Consider the following 19,355-nt stretch of genomic DNA (forward strand, 5'->3'; position numbering starts at 1 on the left):
CATAAATGACCTGTTGGATGTTGTCAGAAATATCATGAGGCTTTTTATGGATGATGGCGTTGTATACAGAGAAGTTGCAATGCTACAAAATTGTACCAAATTGCAGCAAAAAACTGCAGAGAATTAACACTTTTTGTATGATCTGGAGTTGAACCTCAATATAAACAAATTTAGCATATTGAACATAAATAAGCATAAAGACCCATTGTTGTACAATTACACAACTGCCGAACAATCACTGAAAGCAGTCACATCTACAAAATATCTGGGGAGTATGTATACAGTGTGATTTACAGTGGATTGACCACATACATTCAATCAAAAATAAGGCAATTATGCCAGACTGACATTCACTTGAAGAATCTTCAGGAAGTGTAGTCCACCCACAAAGGAGGTAGCTTACAAAACCCTCACTCTAATGATCCAATAATACTGCTTATTAGTCTGGGATCTGTAATAGATAGGTTCGTTAGAGTAAGTAGAGAAGATCCACACGAGAGCAGCGCATTTTGTTCAAGTTTCATTTGGGAAGCACAAAAGAGTTGTGGATGTGGTCAGCCAACTCCAGAGGCAGACACCGCAAGAGAGTCGTTCGTATCACATTGCGGTTTACTGTTAAAACCCTGAGTGCATATGTTCCTAGAAGAGTCAATCAATATGTTGCTCCTTCCTATGTATATCTAGCAAAAAGACCACAAAGACAAAATTAGAAACTAGTGGATCACACAGATGCTTCTTTTGGTGAACTATTTGTGACTGTAACAGAAAAGAGATAAATGAGCACAGTACACAGAGCACCCTCCACCACACACTGTGGCTTGCGCAGTAGAGATAACAACATGTTTCGAAAAGTGGCATTTTATATGCTAATTTGACAGGGAGCTCAAATTGGTGCAGTGCAATACTTGGATGAAAAATGTGTGTCAACAGGAACACAAAGAATAAATGGTACTCCAGCAGTGAGTGAGTGGCACCGCTGAGTGGCAGTAGCTGACAAGACACAGCAGTGCAGGCCACCATACAAGACGGGCCGAGTTCGTTATTGGTCTGTTTATGTGCCTTGCTCTTATTGACTAATCTAGATGAACCACGTAGCCACAGTATTAATACAGCCACTATAGTACCACTTCCAAGACTTGCCATACATGTGTGGTAAGTGAAAAATCAGGCCATTCTGAAAAGGAATTGAAAGTGAGCCTGTATTGGTCTATTATTAGTATTGTGGCTAGGTACCTTACTCTTTACCATCTCTAATATGCAATCAGTAACAACACACAGTGCGGTCAGCGATGTTCAGCTGAAACGTTTCCATTCAACGTAGAATATTTCGACAACTGATCCAGTCGTCTTCGTTAAGTGTGCTCTTTTTTCTTTCTTTCTCTCTCTCTCTCTCTCTCTCTCTCTCTCTCTCTCTCTCTCTCTCTTTTTTTTTTTTTTTTTTTTTTGCACAAAAACAACTGAGGTCACAAAGCGCTAATGTAATAACATAAAGAATTAAAAGAAGTTGCTAAACATGGACTTCTCTTTGGAGAAAGGTCTGCAAAAAATTCCATAGAGACAGCAGAGTTCCAGACCCAAAAATTAAATGTCCTTTGCCATATTGCTACAAAAGATAAAAAGTAAAATGCCATCAACAGCCTGTGCATCATTTGCTAAAATGCCTGATAAATCAGATGGCGAACACACTGGAACTTGAGTGATTTAAAAAAGGGCACTGGGTCACAAAATGGCGAACCTCCACAGGTTGATGACAATGAGGACAAAGTGGTGGGGGATCACTACTTAACAAATGGCGATGGCTAAAAACACAGTACCCAACAAGTAACCGAGCTAAAATGAGGTTCTTGTGACAAGAGAGCCAAAAGGAAGTCAGTTCCCTGGAGCTTGTTCCCGCGAAGAGAATGCCAAAATGACACCGTCTCCTGAAAGATGGCAATACAGAGATCACCTAAAGGAATGGAGGAGATAGCAGGCCAACGTAGGAGTGCAGCCTTGGCAGCAGCAGCATCAGCAGCCTCATTTCCCTTCAGACTAACATTACCAGGCGCCTACACGAACCTCATGGTGACTCCCTCAACAGCAAACAAATGGAAGCTTTCCTGGATGCGTTGTGCAAAGGAGAGGACTGTGTACAGCACACTGAGGCTCTGAAGAGCACTGAGAAAATCAGAGCATATGACACAATCAAAAATCCTGTGATACCAGATGTACTGCGTAGCTTGATAGATGCTGAAGAGCTCTGCAGTAAAAATCGAGAAGTATTCTGGAAGCCAATACCAAAACTGGTCGATGGCAATGACAAAGGCATACCTGACACATGGTGCGTTTAAGAGCCATCTGTGCACATGAAGGTGCTGCTACCATCAAGTAGTGTGCAAAGGTCAAGAAAGTTACAGTGACAGATCGAATCCTTGAGAAGCAAATGAAGTCCAAGATGAACATGGGCCACTGCATGAAGCCGAGGCAGTGAAGGGTTCACATACATTGCGAAAGTAACAGGTAGTGCAAAGTTGCTAGAGCAGTAGCCAAAAGCGAGCTCCAGGAGGCAACATAGAAGGAGGGCGTGCGCCATACCGGTGGTCAAGGCAATCATCAAAAAAGAGGGCACACGATGGGTGTCCAAGGCAAGGCAGACAAATGGTACGCTTAACCCCTTCGGAGGACATTGTGCCAGTATGACAGTGGTGGTTCGGCAGCTTCTTCATAGACTCTCAACCAGGCTAGTGTAAAAGGCACCAATCACCAAATGTACTCCATGATGATGAACTGTGTTAAGATGGTATAAAATGGATGGATGTGGAGATGCATACACAAAATACCCATAGTCTACTTTTGAACAGACAAGGAATCGGTACAAATGGAGGAGGGTGGTCTGATCCACTCCCCAGAAAGTATTGTGTACAATACATTGGACACTTAGAGACTGGGTTCAGCACACAGTCAGGTAGGCCACATTCATAATTCTGAGAGGAGAAGGACATCACCTGAGCTTCCTCCACTTGTTTCCGAGGGAGGAAGGAGGGGTGATAGTGGGTGGAGATTCAAGTCTTCACGAAATAGCGGATCAAAGTGTTGGAGAAAGCATCATCTGCTACGGTCAGTCCAGAACTCAGCGAGTGGTCCCAGAGAGCCGAAGTTGGTTGCCCCACACAACAATACTGAGTTAAACTGTCAAAAGAACTAGTAAAGAAAATCGAGCTAGCCTTTTTGCTACCCTTAGGAATGTAGCGACAGTGCGCATGCAACTGTTTATAATGAACACAGTTCGCCACTGTAGGAGTGCAGTTAAAAATGTGAAGAGCACGTCTCCGTGCACAATTTGTGTTGCTATAAGCCTCAGTCTACCAGAGGACTGGGACATGGTGTGGTAAAGACAAGAGAGATATAGAACATTCAGAGGCAGTAAGGATAATGTTCGTAAGATCCTCTACCTCGTCATCATAACTGGGGAAATGTTGCTCTTCGAAGGTTGCCAGGGAGGAGTAAAGCCTCCAGTTGGCCTTAGGATGCTGCCAATGGGGTTTACATGCTGTTGCGGTAGGAGTCAGCAAACAGATGGCACATGGTAAATCTTCGCAAGTATTGCTCGAATATGGACTACTTGAAATGACATGCAAGCTACCCAGTGTAGAATGACAGGTCCAAATGGGAATAAATGTGAGTGGATTCTGAATGTTACAAAGAGAAAAGGTGAAACGAGGAACGAAAATGCGGACAGCAACAACAAAATGTGGACACCAACAACTTTGCAGCCGGGTGTTCAGTGAGATGGTTTGGCTATGGACATCATCCCAAATGAGCAGCAAGGTCCCCTCACGAGATGGAATGCCAGCCTCAGGGAGAAGGTAAAAGCAGACCAGAAGGAAACACGAGAGGTCAAAGTGGTCACGAGGATGCAATTTTGTTTCTTGGAAGCAGAGAACAATTGAACCATGTGATTCCAAGGGCAGCTGTAGTTCCTCATTACTGGATCGAATGCCACAAATTTTCCATTGGAGAAGAGTCATTATGGAGAATGGCGAGGAGGGAAGAAAGGGCCATCACCTCAGTGGCTGCCAAGTGCCAGCCTTCAAAAACTCTCTGCCACAGGGTGCAGAGGCTGGAAGATCCTGTTCCATGGAATCTACAGAGGCCTGTGAATTCACGGAGAAAAGCGGTGGGCAATGCGCACTAACAAAATGGAGGTCGGCCAGGTGAGCGCAACATCGCTGAGGAGGACTCTTGAGTTGGGGAAGGAGAAGAGAGTTTGCCTTTGTTTGGTTTCCCAGAGCCTTTAGGGTTAGCAGACAAAGACTCAGTTGTTTGTTGGCTGGCGGGACGTAAAAGGTCTTTGCGACAGTGTTTCTTTTGCCGGTCCGTCAGTTGTGTAGCAGGTGATTTCACTGCCGGGCACGAAAATTTGATGGCTTGTTGTGCAGCTGTAGGAGGAGGAGGAGGAGGAAGAGATAGGGTTGCCACTGTAATACTGGGTGATTTCACAACCACAGAACTAAACTGGAAATCGCATGTCTGAGCTGCCATGTCCTTCATGTAACGAGGCGTAGCAAGAATGGTACTATAAGTGATGGGTGGCAAAATGCAGGGCATTTGACTAGCCATAAGTGACACGGTACTGTATTTTTTCCTTCACCCGGATCTCCTGGACAACCAACTAATCGAGATTCATGGGATACTCGTGGGATAAGGTGGTATGGTCACCATTACAACTGATACAGCAGGGAGGAGGAGGTGGGCAGTCGTCCTCATGAGCATCCCCACCACATATTGTCAGGACACACAAGTGTAGTTATAACATTGACACGGGTAGCAATGCATGTTGTTGTTGTTGTTGTTGTTGTTGTTGTTGTTGTGGTCTTCAGTCCTGAGACTGGTTTGATGCAGCTCTCCATGCTACTCTATCCTGTGCAAGCTTCTTCATCTCCCAGTACCTACTGCAACCTACATCCTTCTGAATCTGCTTAGTATATTCATCTCTTGGTCTCCCTCTACGATTTTTACCCTCCACGCTGCCCTCTAATGCTAAATTTGTGATCCCTTGATGCCTCAAAACATGTCCTACCAACGATCCCTTCTTCTAGTCAAGTTGTGCCACAAACTTCTCTTCTCCCCAATCCTATTCAATACCTCCTCTTTAGTTACGTGATCTATCCACCTAATCTTCAGCATTCTTCTGTAGCACCACATTTCGAAAGCTTCTATTCTCTTCTTGTCCATACTAGTTATCGTCCATGTTTCACTTCCATACATGGCTACACTCCATACAAATACTTTCAGAAACGACTTCCTGACACTTAAATCTATACTCGATGTTAACAAATTTCTCTTCTTCAGAAACGATTTCCTTGCCATTGCCAGTCTACATTTTATATCCTCTCTACTACAACCATCATCAGTTATTTTACTCCCTAAATAGCAAAACCCCTTTACTACTTTCAGTGTCTCATTTCCTAATCTAATTCCCTCAGCATCACCCAACTTAATTCGACTACATTCCATTATCCTTGTTTTACTTTTGTTGATGTTCATCTTATATCCTCCTTTCAAGACACTGTCCATTCCATTCAACTGTTCTTCCAAGTCCTTTGCTGTCTCTGACAGAATTACAATGTCATCGGCGAACCTCAAAGTTTTTACTTCTTCTCCATGAATTTTAATACCTACTCCGAATTTTTCTTTTGTTTCCTTTACTGCTTCCTCAATATACAGATTGAATAACATCAGGGATAGGCTACAACCCTGTCTCACTCCTTTCCCAACCACTGCTTCCCTTTCACACCCCTCGACACTTATAACTGCCATCTGCTTTCTGTACAAATTGTAAACAGCCTTTCGCTCCCTGTATTTTACCCTTGCCACCTTTAGAATGTGGAAGAGAGTATTCCAGTCAACATTGTCAAAAGCTTTCTCTAAGTCTACAAATGCTAGAAACGTAGGTTTGCCTTTTCTTAATCTTTCTTCTAAGAAAAGTCGTAGGGTCAGTATTGCCTCACGTGTTCCAACATTTCTACGGAATCCAAACTGATCTTCCCCGAGGTCCGCTTCTACCAGTTTTTCCATTCGTCTGTAAAGAATTCGTGTTAGTATTTTGCAGCTGTGACTTATTAAACTGATAGTTCAGTAATTTATAGATCTGTCAACACCTGCTTTCTTTGGGATTGGAATTATTATATTCTTCTTGAAGTCTGAGGGTATTTCACCTGTCTCATACATCTTGCTCACCAGATGGTAGAGTTTTGTCAGGACTGGCTCTCCCAAGGCCGTCAGTAGTTCTAATGGAATGTTGTCTACTCCCGGGGCCTTGCTTCGACTCAGGTCTTTCAGTGCTCTGTCAAACTCTTCACGCAGTATCGTATCTCCCATTTCATCTTCATCTACATCCTCTTCCATTTCCATAATATTGTCCTCAAGTACATCGCCCTTGTATAAACCCTCTATATACTCCTTCCACCTTTCTGCCTTCCCTTCTTTGCTTAGAACTGGGTTGCCATCTGAGCTCTTGATATTCATACACGTGGTGCTCTTCTCTCCAAAGGTCTCTTTAATTTTCCTGTAGGCAGTATCTATCTTACCCCTAGTGAGACAAGCCTCTACATCCTTACATTTGTCCTCTAGCTATCCCTGCTTAGCCATTTTGCACTTCCTGTCCATCTCATTTTTGAGACGTTTGTATTCCTTTTTGCCTGCTTCATTTACTGCATTTTTATATTTTCTCCTTTCATCAATTAAGTTCAATATTTCTTCTGTTACCCAAGGAGTTCTACTAGCCCTCGTCTTTTTACCTACTTGATCGTCTGCTGCTTTTACTACTTCATCCCTCAGAGCTACGCATTCTTCTTCTACTGTATTTCTTTCCCCCATTCCTGTCAATTGTTCCCTTATGCTCTCCCTGAAACTCTCTACAACCTCTCGTTCTTTCACTTTATCCAGGTCCCATCTCCTTACATTCCCACCTTTTTGCAGTTTCTTCAGTTTCAATCTGCAATACATAACCAATAGATTGTGGTCAGAGTCCACATCTGCCCCTGGAAATGTCTTACAATTTAAAACCTGGTTCCTAAATCTCTGTCTTACCATTATATAATCTATCTGATACCTTTTAGTATCTCCTGGATTCTTCCAGGTGTACAACCTTCTTTTATGATTCTTGAACCAAGTGTTAGCTATGATTAAGTTATGCTCTGTGCAAAATTCTACAAGGCGGCTTCCTCTTTCATTTCTTCCCCCCAATCCATATTCACCTACTATGTTTCCTTCTCTCCCTTTTCCTACTGACGAATTCCAGTCACCCTTGACTATTAAATTTTCGTCTCCCTTCACTACCTGAATAATTTCTTTTATCTCGTCATACATTTCATCAATTTCTTCATCATCTGCAGAGCTAGTTGGCATATAAACTTGTACTACTGTAGTACGCATGGGCTTTGTGTCTATCTTGGCCACAATAATGCGCTCACTATGCTGTTTGTAGTAGCTAACCCGCACTCCTATTTTTTTATTCATTAATAAACCTACTCCTGCATTACCTCTATTTGATTTTGTATTTATAACCCTGTAATCACCTGACCAAAAGTCTTGTTCCTCCTGCCACCGAACCTCACTAATTCCCACTATATCTAACTTTAACCTATCCATCTCCCTTTTTAAATTTTCTAACCTACCTGCCCGATTAAGGGATCTAACATTCCACGCTCCGATCCGTAGAACGCCAGTTTTCTTTCTCCTGATAACGACGTCCTCTTGAGTAGTCCCCGCCCGGAGATCCGAATGGGGGACTATTTTACCTCCGGAATATTTTACCCAAGAGGACGCCATCATCATTTAATCATAGAGTAAAGCTGCATGTCCTCGGGAAAAATTACGGCTGTAGTTTCCCCTTGCTTTCAGCCGTTCGCAGTACCAGCACAGCAAGGCCGTTTTGGTTAATGTTACAAGGCCAGATCAGTCTATCATCCAGACTGTTGCCCCTGCAACTACTGAAAAGGCTGCTGCCCCTCTTCAGGAACCACATGTTTGTCTGGCCTCTCAACAGATACCCCTCCGTTGTGGTTGCACCTATGGTACGGCCATCTGTATCGCTGAGGCACGCAAGCCTCCCCACCAACGGCAAGGTCCATGGTTCATGGGGGGTAGCAATGCATAGGGTTTGCAATGTATGGTTGGACTGTAATGAGTTCATAACCTACCATAATCTTTGGTGGAAGCACCACTCCATCAAATGTGAGAAAAAGAGTGCATGTAGGCTCTAAGCATCAACCTTTTTCATTTCCAGATGAACAGCTGTGATGCCCTGATCAGAGAGATAATTTTGGATTTATCCCTCGGTCAGACGATCAAGCAGCTGAGTATGATGGACCTCAACACGAACAGGATAACTGTGGAGGAGAGGGGCTGTAGGCGGTAGCTGGGCTTGAAAATCACAATTGCTCTCCAGAAGCAAAGTCTTATTATGTACACGACAGCAGGTTTCCACAGGGCCTCCAATCGCATCAATTATTTCTGAATAATAAACGGCGGCAGCAGGAGCTTACTGCTTAAGAGTTGTGGCATTGCGTGTGTCGCTGCGAGGAATCAGCCAGATCTACTGTTGGTGTCGTGCCACTGTTTATAGTGAATTCAATTCCTCAGCTGTCATTTGTACTTACAAACATGGTCTACTTGCTTACTTCACTACCTTGTGAGGAAGGTCAGTGTACTGAGAAGTTGACTTTTCTTTGACAGCTATAAATAATGGCCCAACACCAACAATACCTCACAGTCTTGTTGGAGTCAGGCAGTGAACATACACAAAAACACAGATTGCAGCACCTGAAGAAGAATGGCTGGTGTTGAAATACAGCGCCATAAAAATAGCAACACAAATTCTGCTGAAGATCCAAATCACATTGTTAATCACACCAAGAAAGACTGAAATATCACATTACTTCACAGTACGGGGCGGAGAAATTCTGAGAGAAATCGGACACCAAACTCAGCAAACATTATTTTGCCGTGTTACACTTAACCAACTTGCCCCGTGTCCCATGTGATTCCACCTGTCTGCTACCACCATTCAGCAGCGATACCAAGTAGCTGCTCAACATCTGGTTACTCTTCATGTTTTGCTGGCCTGCTTAATACATTTTCTTAAACTTAACATCACAGAAGACTAATTTGAGACCGCCTTACTGAAAGAACAAACAAAAACTTTCGAAAACTTCAAAGTGGAAGGTGAATTAGACTACCTTAGTAATTTCAGTAACATATGACATTCTAGTAAAGAGATGTGACCAAAAATAACTTTCTTTTATTGGCACAATATAAACTTTCAAAATAAAATATTTAAGCAATGTAAAATACATCATCTTAGCGCACTTTTTGTGTGCCTGGAAAATTTATGTGCATAAGTTGATTTCAGTTGAGGTTATTGTTTTATGACAAGTATTTAATAAAATATTTTCCTGACAGTAAATGTTTTCTTATATGTTTTACCTATTCTCATTACATAATTATGTACAAAGTTTGTATGTTGATATTATGTAAAAATCTGGGTTCTATAGATGACTGTTATGATGGAGACCTGGTTTCAGTTCACAGATCAGAAGAGTATTTTTTCACTGAGGATTACCTTCATCAAATACACTGTGATTATGCAAAGCTTAAAACTGCAGTACACACCTTTCTGGATCTGATGAGACAGGGGACAGCTGAAGATCCCTTTCTGGCGATGATGTCTCCGATATGCTATCCAATGAGGCATCAGAAGTGTACACTTTCTTCTTGTTGTCCATCCTGCAAATAAACACACTGTGTGCTACACAAAGACAAAGTAGAAAGTGCTAACTAAATAAACCACAGTCTTTTGTGATGGATTTGTTTGTTAAATGTTCTCTGTGGCCTCTTCCAGTTAATTCTCTACAACAACAACAGCAATCACCATCATGAATGTATAGAAAGCAACTGACTATCAAAGGCGTAACAGAATCACACAGATGTTAAATGATATAGTAGCATGCACTGTGGCCAGAGAGTACATTGGCAGCCAGCAACAATCACTCACAGCACTTTTGTTTCCATCACAATACATATTAGGGGACACACTGCTACAGCTATCTGTAAACTGAAGAGCGGGGCAAATCCTTATTCTGTACATCTGGCTATGTCATAAGGAGCAACTACAAACTGTTCTACATAGTGTAGAGACATGCTTGGGGATTGCTTGTGTTTTTACTAAATGTGTGAACACAGTACTGAAATTAGGAACCTATACGAGGGGGACCCAAAAGAAACCTGATTGTTGTCATAAAAAAATTATTGATGAACCTTTTTACAAAATTACTTCAGTCACCTTCAAAATACTCTCCATTCCATGCGATGCACTTGTCAAGTCTCTTTTCCCATTGTTGGAAGCATGTTTGGAACTCTTCAAGTTTGATATTGTCCAGTACCCTTTACGAAGCTGTTTTTACCGCCTCCACATCGTCATAACGCTCCCCTTTTAGTGTTTTTTTCATTCGTGGAAATAGGAAAAAGTCGCACAGGGCTAGGTCCGGCGAATACGGAGTGTGGGAATGACAGACCACCTCTGAGATGCCAAATAGTGGGTCACTTTTAAGGCCGTGTGTGCTGGAACGTTGGCGTGATGCAGAAACCAGTCACCTGATCGCCAAAGTTCCGGGCGTTTCCTCCTCACATCCTCTCGCAGACGTCTTAAAACATCCAAGTAAAAACGCTGGTTAACAGTCTGGCCAGGGGGTACGAATTCCCAATGCACAATTCCACGAACATCAAAAAAGACAATGATCATCGTCTTCACATTTGACCTCACTTGCCTTGCTTTTTTTTTTTGGTCTGGAAGAGTTGGGAGTCCTCCACTGGCTTGATGCTCACTTGGTTTCTGGGTAATACCCATAACACCTACTCTCATCCCCTGTAATGACTTTGTTCAAGAAGTCTGGATCAAGTGCAATCTCTGTTTTCAAGTCCTGACACACATTCATGCGGATGGGGTTTTGCTCCTGTGTGAGAAGGCGCGGAACAAATTTAGCAGCAACACCTCTCACGTGCAAATCCTCACTCAAAATCCACTGGCATGAGCTCCAACTGATTCCTGTCTCTGCTGAAATTTGGTCGATCGTTTGGTGACGATCTTCATTGATCTTTTGGCGGACCTTTTCAATGTTCTCCTCATTTCGCAATGTTGAAGGGCGTCCAGAACGAGCTCGGTCTTCAACACACATCTCACCACGTTTAAAGCGACCAAACTACTCGAAAACCTGTGTGCGGCTCATAGTGTCCTCCCGGAAAGCTTCCTTAAGCATTTGGTGCGTCTCTGTTGCAGTTTTTTTAAGCAGGAAACAAAATTTCACACACACTCTTTGTTCTTTTAAAGTTGCCATAATGACTTCGCAGAGGTAACCTGCCAACAGTTAGAGAAACACAATACCACACTTGCACATTCAGCTCTACACTGATGCCGTCTGCACAGCTGTTTCATGAAGGTCTCTACTAGCACCATCTATCGTGAGAACCCTGAACTACATCTACGAGTGGCAGCGCCCTCGGAGTCCGGGTTCTTTTGGGTCCAGGCTTGCAGGGGCAACAAAAATTTTATTTTTAGTATTCCCCGTAATTACTGGCAAAAATTAAAAATTTTAAATGCTGTCATAATCTACTCATTAAGAGGCATGATCTCATGCTAAAAATTTAACCAATAGAACACAAATTACTGTTTGAAACTGAATATGTGGGTGTGTGGGGGCGGGGGAGTGGGGGGGGGGGGGGGTTGGGCTAGTGTAACCGACGGCAAGCAAATTCATCCAGTACTTGAGAATGAGAGCACTTAGTGAGTTCCAATAACTTTACACATAATTTGAAGTGTTTATGAAACTTTTTCTTGCTGACACCCCCAAAAATTGATGAAAGGAAAAAAAAGTTTACTGCTCACTACATTTTCGTAGTCCACATAGTAAAAGTTCAGCATCAGCCACAATGTTTTAATTTATTACTACTTCACTACCCAATCTATTCACAGCACAATTAGCAGACAATATCCACATACACCACTGAATGTATCTGCAAAATTATATCATTGTATCATAAATAGTTCAGGAGGTGTGATGTCATGAATTTTGAGAGGCATAAAAAACTTGCTGTGGCTTAAAATGGAACACAAGTAGTCCAGAGTACTTTCATCCAGGGTTTCATAATGACAGCACTTAGCAACTTTCAACAAAAGCATAATTTCAAAACTTTTCTGACTTATGTGCTTGATGTCAAATATTTCACACATTAACTCATTTGTAAATTAATCAGATATTTGAAGCTGTTTCATACACAAGAATTCTAGTCTTTAAAAAAAAAAGAATCAAGGATTTACTGGCTAGCAACTAATACAACTAAGACAAAAAAAATGCATATTAAGAGAATCTTCACAAACTGCTGCAGGCAGCATTCCACTGCCAAACAGAGAACTGATTCTTAGTCCTCCTGTGCAGTGGTACTTGTCTGTTGTTCTGGGCAAAACCAAAAGTACTGCTCACTCTTCTGCTTACAGACAAAGTAAATGCAGTCTATTGCACCAAGAACATACTCATTCATTCCCGAGTTTGAATTTCGTATCTCTACTGAAGCTACACACACACACACACACACACACACACACACACACACACTAATTTCCACAGCCCCTTTGATGACTGAGTACAAATAGTTTGATGTGTGGGCCAGAATCAGTTATCTGCACTCTGAACAACAGTCATAGTCTCAAAAGTTATGTGGGACAGTCTATTTGACTGTTTCACAGTACTGTACCAAACAATGGTGGCAGATATAGAAATCCAGAACAATCTGTTGTTGCCGAATGGAGTCTTACCTACAAGCACAAAATCTTGGTCTAGCAGAGCAGACACATATTCTAGCCCACACTTCACACTACTGGGACTCAGTCGCCAAAGACACTGTGCAAACTGGGTTGTGTGTTAAGAATTTTAATAGTGATACGGTGTTCGCATTCAAGAGGACACTTGACATCTACAGGCTGCACATACATCTACAGGCTGCACAAGAGTATTTCTCAAATTATACATCATGAACGAAACACAGATGCTGTGGATGACTTATTATGGTGACAATGCAATCTCTGGTCACATTGGGCACTAAGACATCTGTGAGATTCCATTACTTCTTCAACAGTCAGCTGTGCTCCTATCAACAACAACAGTGGATACTCTCAAAACCCCAAATTTTCATTGAAAATTTACAAGACAACTGCATCAAAAATATTTAATAAAAGCACAAACGGATTTTCTCTGGTGCGTACATAATCTGTTAATAACGGCAGCATATTTTAGACAAGTTCCCTTTGTTCTTATCTACAGAGTGGACAGAAACAATGTGAAAAGCTTGCTAGGGTGTTGCAGGGCAGATTATACACAGAAAGTATTATTAAGAAAAAACTTTGATGCATTTCACAGTTTTTGAATTAATTACCACTGAAGTTAGCCAATCAGGTGCAAATTCAACAGCCTGCCAGAGACTGTGTCGCCAAACATGTTCTCCGTTTAGTTTCGTAAAACCGAGCAGGTGAGCAACACAAAAATTGAACAAGGGACGATAGTAAGTGCTGAACCTCACCCAAAAGCTGAGCAATCTCGTGTGCTATCATATACACAATGAAAACAACTGTGTCTGGCAGGCCACTTGAACTTATGCGCAATGGCCTGATTGGTTAACTTCAATGTTAATTAACTCAGAAATGGTGAAACATATCTTTTTCTTAACAATTATTTCTCAGCACAACCTACCCTGCAACACCCTTATCAGCTTTCCAGAGCATTTCTGACCACCCTGTATACAATCACTTTCTATAAAATTTTCAATCAATCAGAACGTGTTATGGTGACAAGGGTTAATATAATGACAACAACATTCAATTATTGACAAAATTATTTAATTGGATAGATAAAAAATCTACTCACCAAGCGGCGACAGAACACACACATAAAAGGCGGTTGTAATTAGCAAGCTTTCGAAGCCAGTGGCTCCTTCAGGCAGAAGGGTTGAAGAGGAAGGAAGAGGGTGGATTTTGGGAAAGTCACTCAGAACCACCAGGGGAGACTTACCATATGGTATGAGAAGGAAAGACTGATTGTTGGGGACTGCGTCGGATGAGATTTGAAAACTTGAGAGCTTAAATGTGGAAGACAGGGAAATATACAGACAGAGATTACTGCTTAAACATCATGCACAAGTCAATAAGAGTAAAAAGCTAAGTGCATTGTATGTAACAGAAGTGTGAGGGGGATGGTGCAAAATAGATGGGAAAGACAATGCAAGATGTATAAAACTGAAATGGAGTGAAGCAAAGAGTAGTTACATTGAAGAAATGTTGAGACAGAAGAAATTAACATAAATTAAGGCCAGGTGAGTGGCGAGAACTGAGATCATGATGATGATAATGTTTGGTTTTTGGGGAGCTCAACTGCGCGGTTATCAGCCCCCGTACAAATTCCCAACCTTTGTTCAGTCCAATCTCGCCATGTTCACAAAATGATAAGGACAACACAAACACTCAGTCATCCGAGGCAGGTGAAAATCCCTGACCCCGCTGGGAATCGAACCTGGTGTTTGGGAAGTGAGGACGCGACTGCGAGACCACGAGCTGCAGACAACCGAGATCATGAAACTTCCTGGCAGATTAAAACTGTATGCCAGACCAAGACTCGAACTCGGGACCTTTGCTTTTCGCGGGCAAGTGTTCTACCAACTGAGCTACCCAAGCACGACTCACGCCCCGACCTCACAGTTTTACTTCCACCAGTACTTCGCCTCCTACCTTCCAAACTTCACAGAAGCTCTCCTGCTAACCTTGCAGAACTAGCACTCCTGAAAGAAAGGATATTGCGGAGACATGGCTTAGCCACAGCCTGCAGAGTGAAAAATCTCATTCTGAAACCGAGATCATGTTGTAGTACTAGTTCCCACCTGCGGAGTTCTGAGAAACTGGTCTCTGGTGCAAGAATCCAGATGGCGTATGTGGTGAAAGAGACGCCGAGGTCACGAATATCATGTTGTAGAGCATGCTCTGCAGGTTGCCAGTATGCACCCTCTGCCTACCCCCATTCATCCTAATTGATAATTTGGTGGTAGTCACGCTGATGTAGAAGGCCGAACAGTGTTTACACAACAGCTGGCATGTGACTTTTTGTTAAGCAGGTAACTCACCCTTTGACAGTATATGTTTTGCCAGTTACAGGGTTGTTATAGGTGATGATGGAGGGTGCATAGGGTAACTCTTCCAGTGGGGACGGTCACAAGGGTAGGAGCCATAGGGTAGGGAGATGGGTGCAGAAGCAGTGTAAGATCTGACAAGAATACTGTGGAAATTGGGAGGGCAACAAAAAGCTATTTTAGGTGTGGTGGGCAAAATTTCAGACAGAATGGATCTCATTCAGCTCATGATTTTAAGTGTTATGTTACATGTGTTCCCACAAAAGATTTTAAAAATTAATCATAAGCATCCCATTCCTGTAGCAAGTGAATAACCAGGTCGCTCCCAAGCTCCATCATCCAAAGGCAATCAAGAATAAATTATTTTTAATTCTGACTTGACCAAATCGAATACGTGAATACATGGAGGTTCTTATGAAACTACAGATATTAAAATGAAACACACATGTTAAAGCCTATAAACAATAGCACAAGGTGTATGTGTCTTCATGTAACAACACTACTGGTGTCATTTCTTTCAGTTGCCAATGGATACACAACAACTTGCAAAGGGATCCAGTAACAATGACAGTTTCTCTTTATAAGAACAGATGGAGGCTTCAATATGCTGTGAACAAGCTCATTCAGAGATGAAGCAGAAGCAAAATTTTGTAAAAGAAAATACCAGAGTTCTTCTTAAAAGACCTATTCCAGCCTTCTCATTAATTGATTTAGGGAATTAATGTAGCACACAACTTCTTGCCACGTCAGATGTGTCCAAATGTTAACACCACTACTCTTACCTGGATCACACTCAATCACTTTGCAACTTAGCCTATGAAGGTAAGAAATCTACAGTTTTGGCTTTTGCCTTGGTTTAAGATGTGTATTTTTATACTGAGCCACTGGACCAAGTTTACTTCACTTTGTCCCTCATGAGATTAACCATAACAATGGTGTTTTCATTTCTGTTTTAACCCCATCTCATTACCTCTCGATTCTAACTTGTGGAGATACTTGTATATAATACACAAGATTTTTATACAGGCTTCCTATGTTCATTTCTGTCGGTCCCGACATAAGTCCTATTCTCTCACTACAATGCTTTCTCATTGTTAATGATTTCGTGTTATAACATTTCCACCATTTTAAGTTTTGTTTGGCATTGTCACGTCCTTTAAAACTCATTTCCATACAGATTTCTCCAAAAAGTGCATCATATTCCTGCTCAAGGTCAGCCTTGGAAAAAAACAGAACACAGAGACTATAAGCAAAGTTATTTATCACGTAACTTAGCTTAGCACGGTATGCAAGTTTTTCACCGTCGGCGTTTCTGGGTCATAGCCACCTGTATTATAGGTCTGCAGTGTTTGGAAGGGTGGGAAAGTAAGCTGAGTCACTGCCTTAATGATAATCGTGATCTGACGATAGTGATTCTAGAAATAACCTTCCTTCTGCTCATTGCTTTCATTTAATTTCATAGTCATTTATACAAATAAACAGCAGATTTGAAGATGGCCAGCTCCATAATGGGCTTTCACAAACTGTTGTTACTTCCACGTGAAATCGCTAATCCTTACTAGGTGCGCAGTCTTAAGTTTTACAAACTGATGTCAGATGTAAACATTCCTCCTCAGAATGCTTGGTAACATGACTACAATTTTGCCATGTTTCTCAACCAGGATATATCTGAACTGAGAGACCTGCTTGTTGCCGACAAGCTGTAGATTATGTGCCTATTGTTCTCTGTTTAACGTTTTAACCAAAATTTGTGATACAAGTTTTATTCACTGTAATTTCACAATGATTAAATAATAAGCATCACATTAGAACACGAATACCTTTTTACTGTGGTTTCACGAAAGCCTTTTGCTTCTGTGTTTTACTTACACCATTAGAGATGATTGGAAAAAAGAGGGGAAACCCATATGTGCGTTATGTGCATCAATGGACAGTCACTGCCTTTGTAACAGATGCTTTGTGTACTGTGGAGAGACAAGTAAAGCTAACTGCTGTTAGAAAGAAACAAAAACAATTAATTATTTCAGAGCTTTTTGCCTACTTAAATAGGAAAAATTCAAATTGTTTTAATTTCATATTTTTAACAATACGAAGAGAATGACACTAAGTGTAATTTATTCACTTCCGCGATCTCTCCTCTGCTTTCCTGTATTTTAGACATTCCTGCATTTTGCATTTTTTTGTCTGCTGAAGAGTGTAAAAAGAGGTTTCACTGTATATACTTCATTTTTAAAATGTTTTGTTACTGATAATCAATATCTTGCATTTTTATAATCATTTTTGTACATGCTTGGATTAGCACAAACCAATTTTCAAAAGCCATTGTACTATTTTTCATTGCTGAAAGGCAATATTCTAACATGGAATTAGTAAACGTAAACGCCACTCGCAGATTACACCTTAGGCTTGTTCTGCCACCAAAGCAGTGTGAGGAGTTATCCACTACTGTGAGATACATGATAAGCATGTCGCCGATCTCTTCAGTAAATGAATCCTGTTGGTGCCGCTGCTTCTTTACTCAAGTTGTTCCTCATTCGGCCTCACCAGGCTGAGTGGATCTGTTCCATACATATCTACATCACATAAGTCTAAAAAGATTTCAGGTATCAATCCTAGGTTCTTCCGCTCCGAAGGCAGCGACACTTACCATTCTCCTACAGTGGCGATCCAATGTGGCATTAGCACAACCCTAAATTAATGAAATTGTTGCACTGAAAACAGAATCATACTGGAACACAAAAATATTAAGTTTGGTATTTGCTTGATGAGTCGGGAGATATCCCTTGCACACTAATAAGTTTTGTTGCAAACCAACAGGCCAGAATCCCCATTACAAGTCTCTAATAACTACTTTGTATACAGTATGTATCAAAAGTCCAGGAACAAGTACACTTGTAAGTGTTCCCCCCCCCCCCCCCCCTCCCTACAGATTTGGCATGTAGTTCCACATCGGTAGCTGGATGGTATCACAATTAGATGGCACTATGGAGTTGATAAGGCATTCTGCGTTCCAGAATTTGACAAAACAAAGAGTGTAATGGATGTCCAATGAAAGTTTAGGACAAAGTACGGAAAAGTAGCACCAACTAAAAAAGCAATCTGCAGTTGGCATGCAAATTTTGTTGAAACTGTGTGTTAGTGTGACAATAAGAGAAATGGTCTGTCAGGTGTGAATGCAAATAACTTTGAATGAAAGAGGGAAGCTTTCACAAGGAGTCTGGCAAAATGTCTATACACAGCTTCACTTGAGTTGAAAATGTCAACAACAACTGTGTGATGAATTTAGTACAAAAAATTAAACATGAAACCATGCAGATTACAGTTAGTGCAAATGTTATATCCTAAAAACAAAGACCAGTGATACAACTTTTGCTGTCCATTGCAGGTCAAAAATGATGGTTTTGTGAATTCAATAATTTTTTCAGACAAGGCGACATTTCATACAAATTGGAAAGGAAATAGGCAGGGCTGCAGGATTTGGGGAACATAAAACCAACATAACATTCTTGAACACAAGCACTATTCTCCGAAGGTCAATGTTTTCTGAGCCATGCCTCACACGAAACTTTATGGACCTTTCTTCTTTAAAGAACAAACTGTTATTGGTTCTTCAAATGCCGCAGAACTGTTTAATACCATTGTTCTGAATAGAATCGGAGAACTTTGTCCTTTAGTTAGATGATGCACCACCACATTTTCACCATAATGTTAGATCATATCTGAACACAGTATTACCCAACTGTTGGGTTGGTCACAATGGAACAACAATCCAATGTGTGCAAAAATGGCCTTCTAGGTCCCCAGATATTACCCCTTGTGATTCCTTTTTATGAAATGTTGTGTGGTGAGGGTCTCCTGGCAGCTAGCACTGATAGCCTGGTGCAAGTCTTTTGAGGTGACGCCACTTTGGCAACTAGCGCGTCAATGAGGATGAAATGATGATGATGATGATGATGATGATGACGATGACGACGACGACGACAATGATCATGACGATGAAGGCAACACAAACAGCCAGTCCCTGAGTGGAGAAAATCTCCAATTTGGTCAGGAATCGAACCCGGGTCCCCCAGCGTGACACGCCGGCACGCTGTCCACTCAGCTACCGTGGCGGACTATTTCTTTCTATGGGGTTATGTAAAGGACCA

At 41.6% G+C, this 19,355-nt stretch overlaps 1 protein-coding gene across 6 annotated transcripts in view; it reads right to left on the reverse strand.

Moving 5' to 3' along the window:
- The window catches only part of LOC126106608 (uncharacterized), a 182,144-nt gene that overhangs the window by 96,747 nt on the left and 66,042 nt on the right, over positions 1–19,355 (reverse strand). For all 6 annotated transcript variants that reach the window (XM_049912952.1, XM_049912953.1, XM_049912956.1 and 3 more), the window contains exon 3: positions 9,655–9,768. In XM_049912952.1, coding sequence (XP_049768909.1) covers positions 9,655–9,768 — 114 coding nt within the window. The remainder of the gene's footprint in view (positions 1–9,654; positions 9,769–19,355) is intronic.

Source organism: Schistocerca cancellata, chromosome 10 (genome assembly GCF_023864275.1).
Source record: "Schistocerca cancellata isolate TAMUIC-IGC-003103 chromosome 10, iqSchCanc2.1, whole genome shotgun sequence".
In the NCBI taxonomy this organism is placed as follows: domain Eukaryota; kingdom Metazoa; phylum Arthropoda; class Insecta; order Orthoptera; family Acrididae; genus Schistocerca; species Schistocerca cancellata.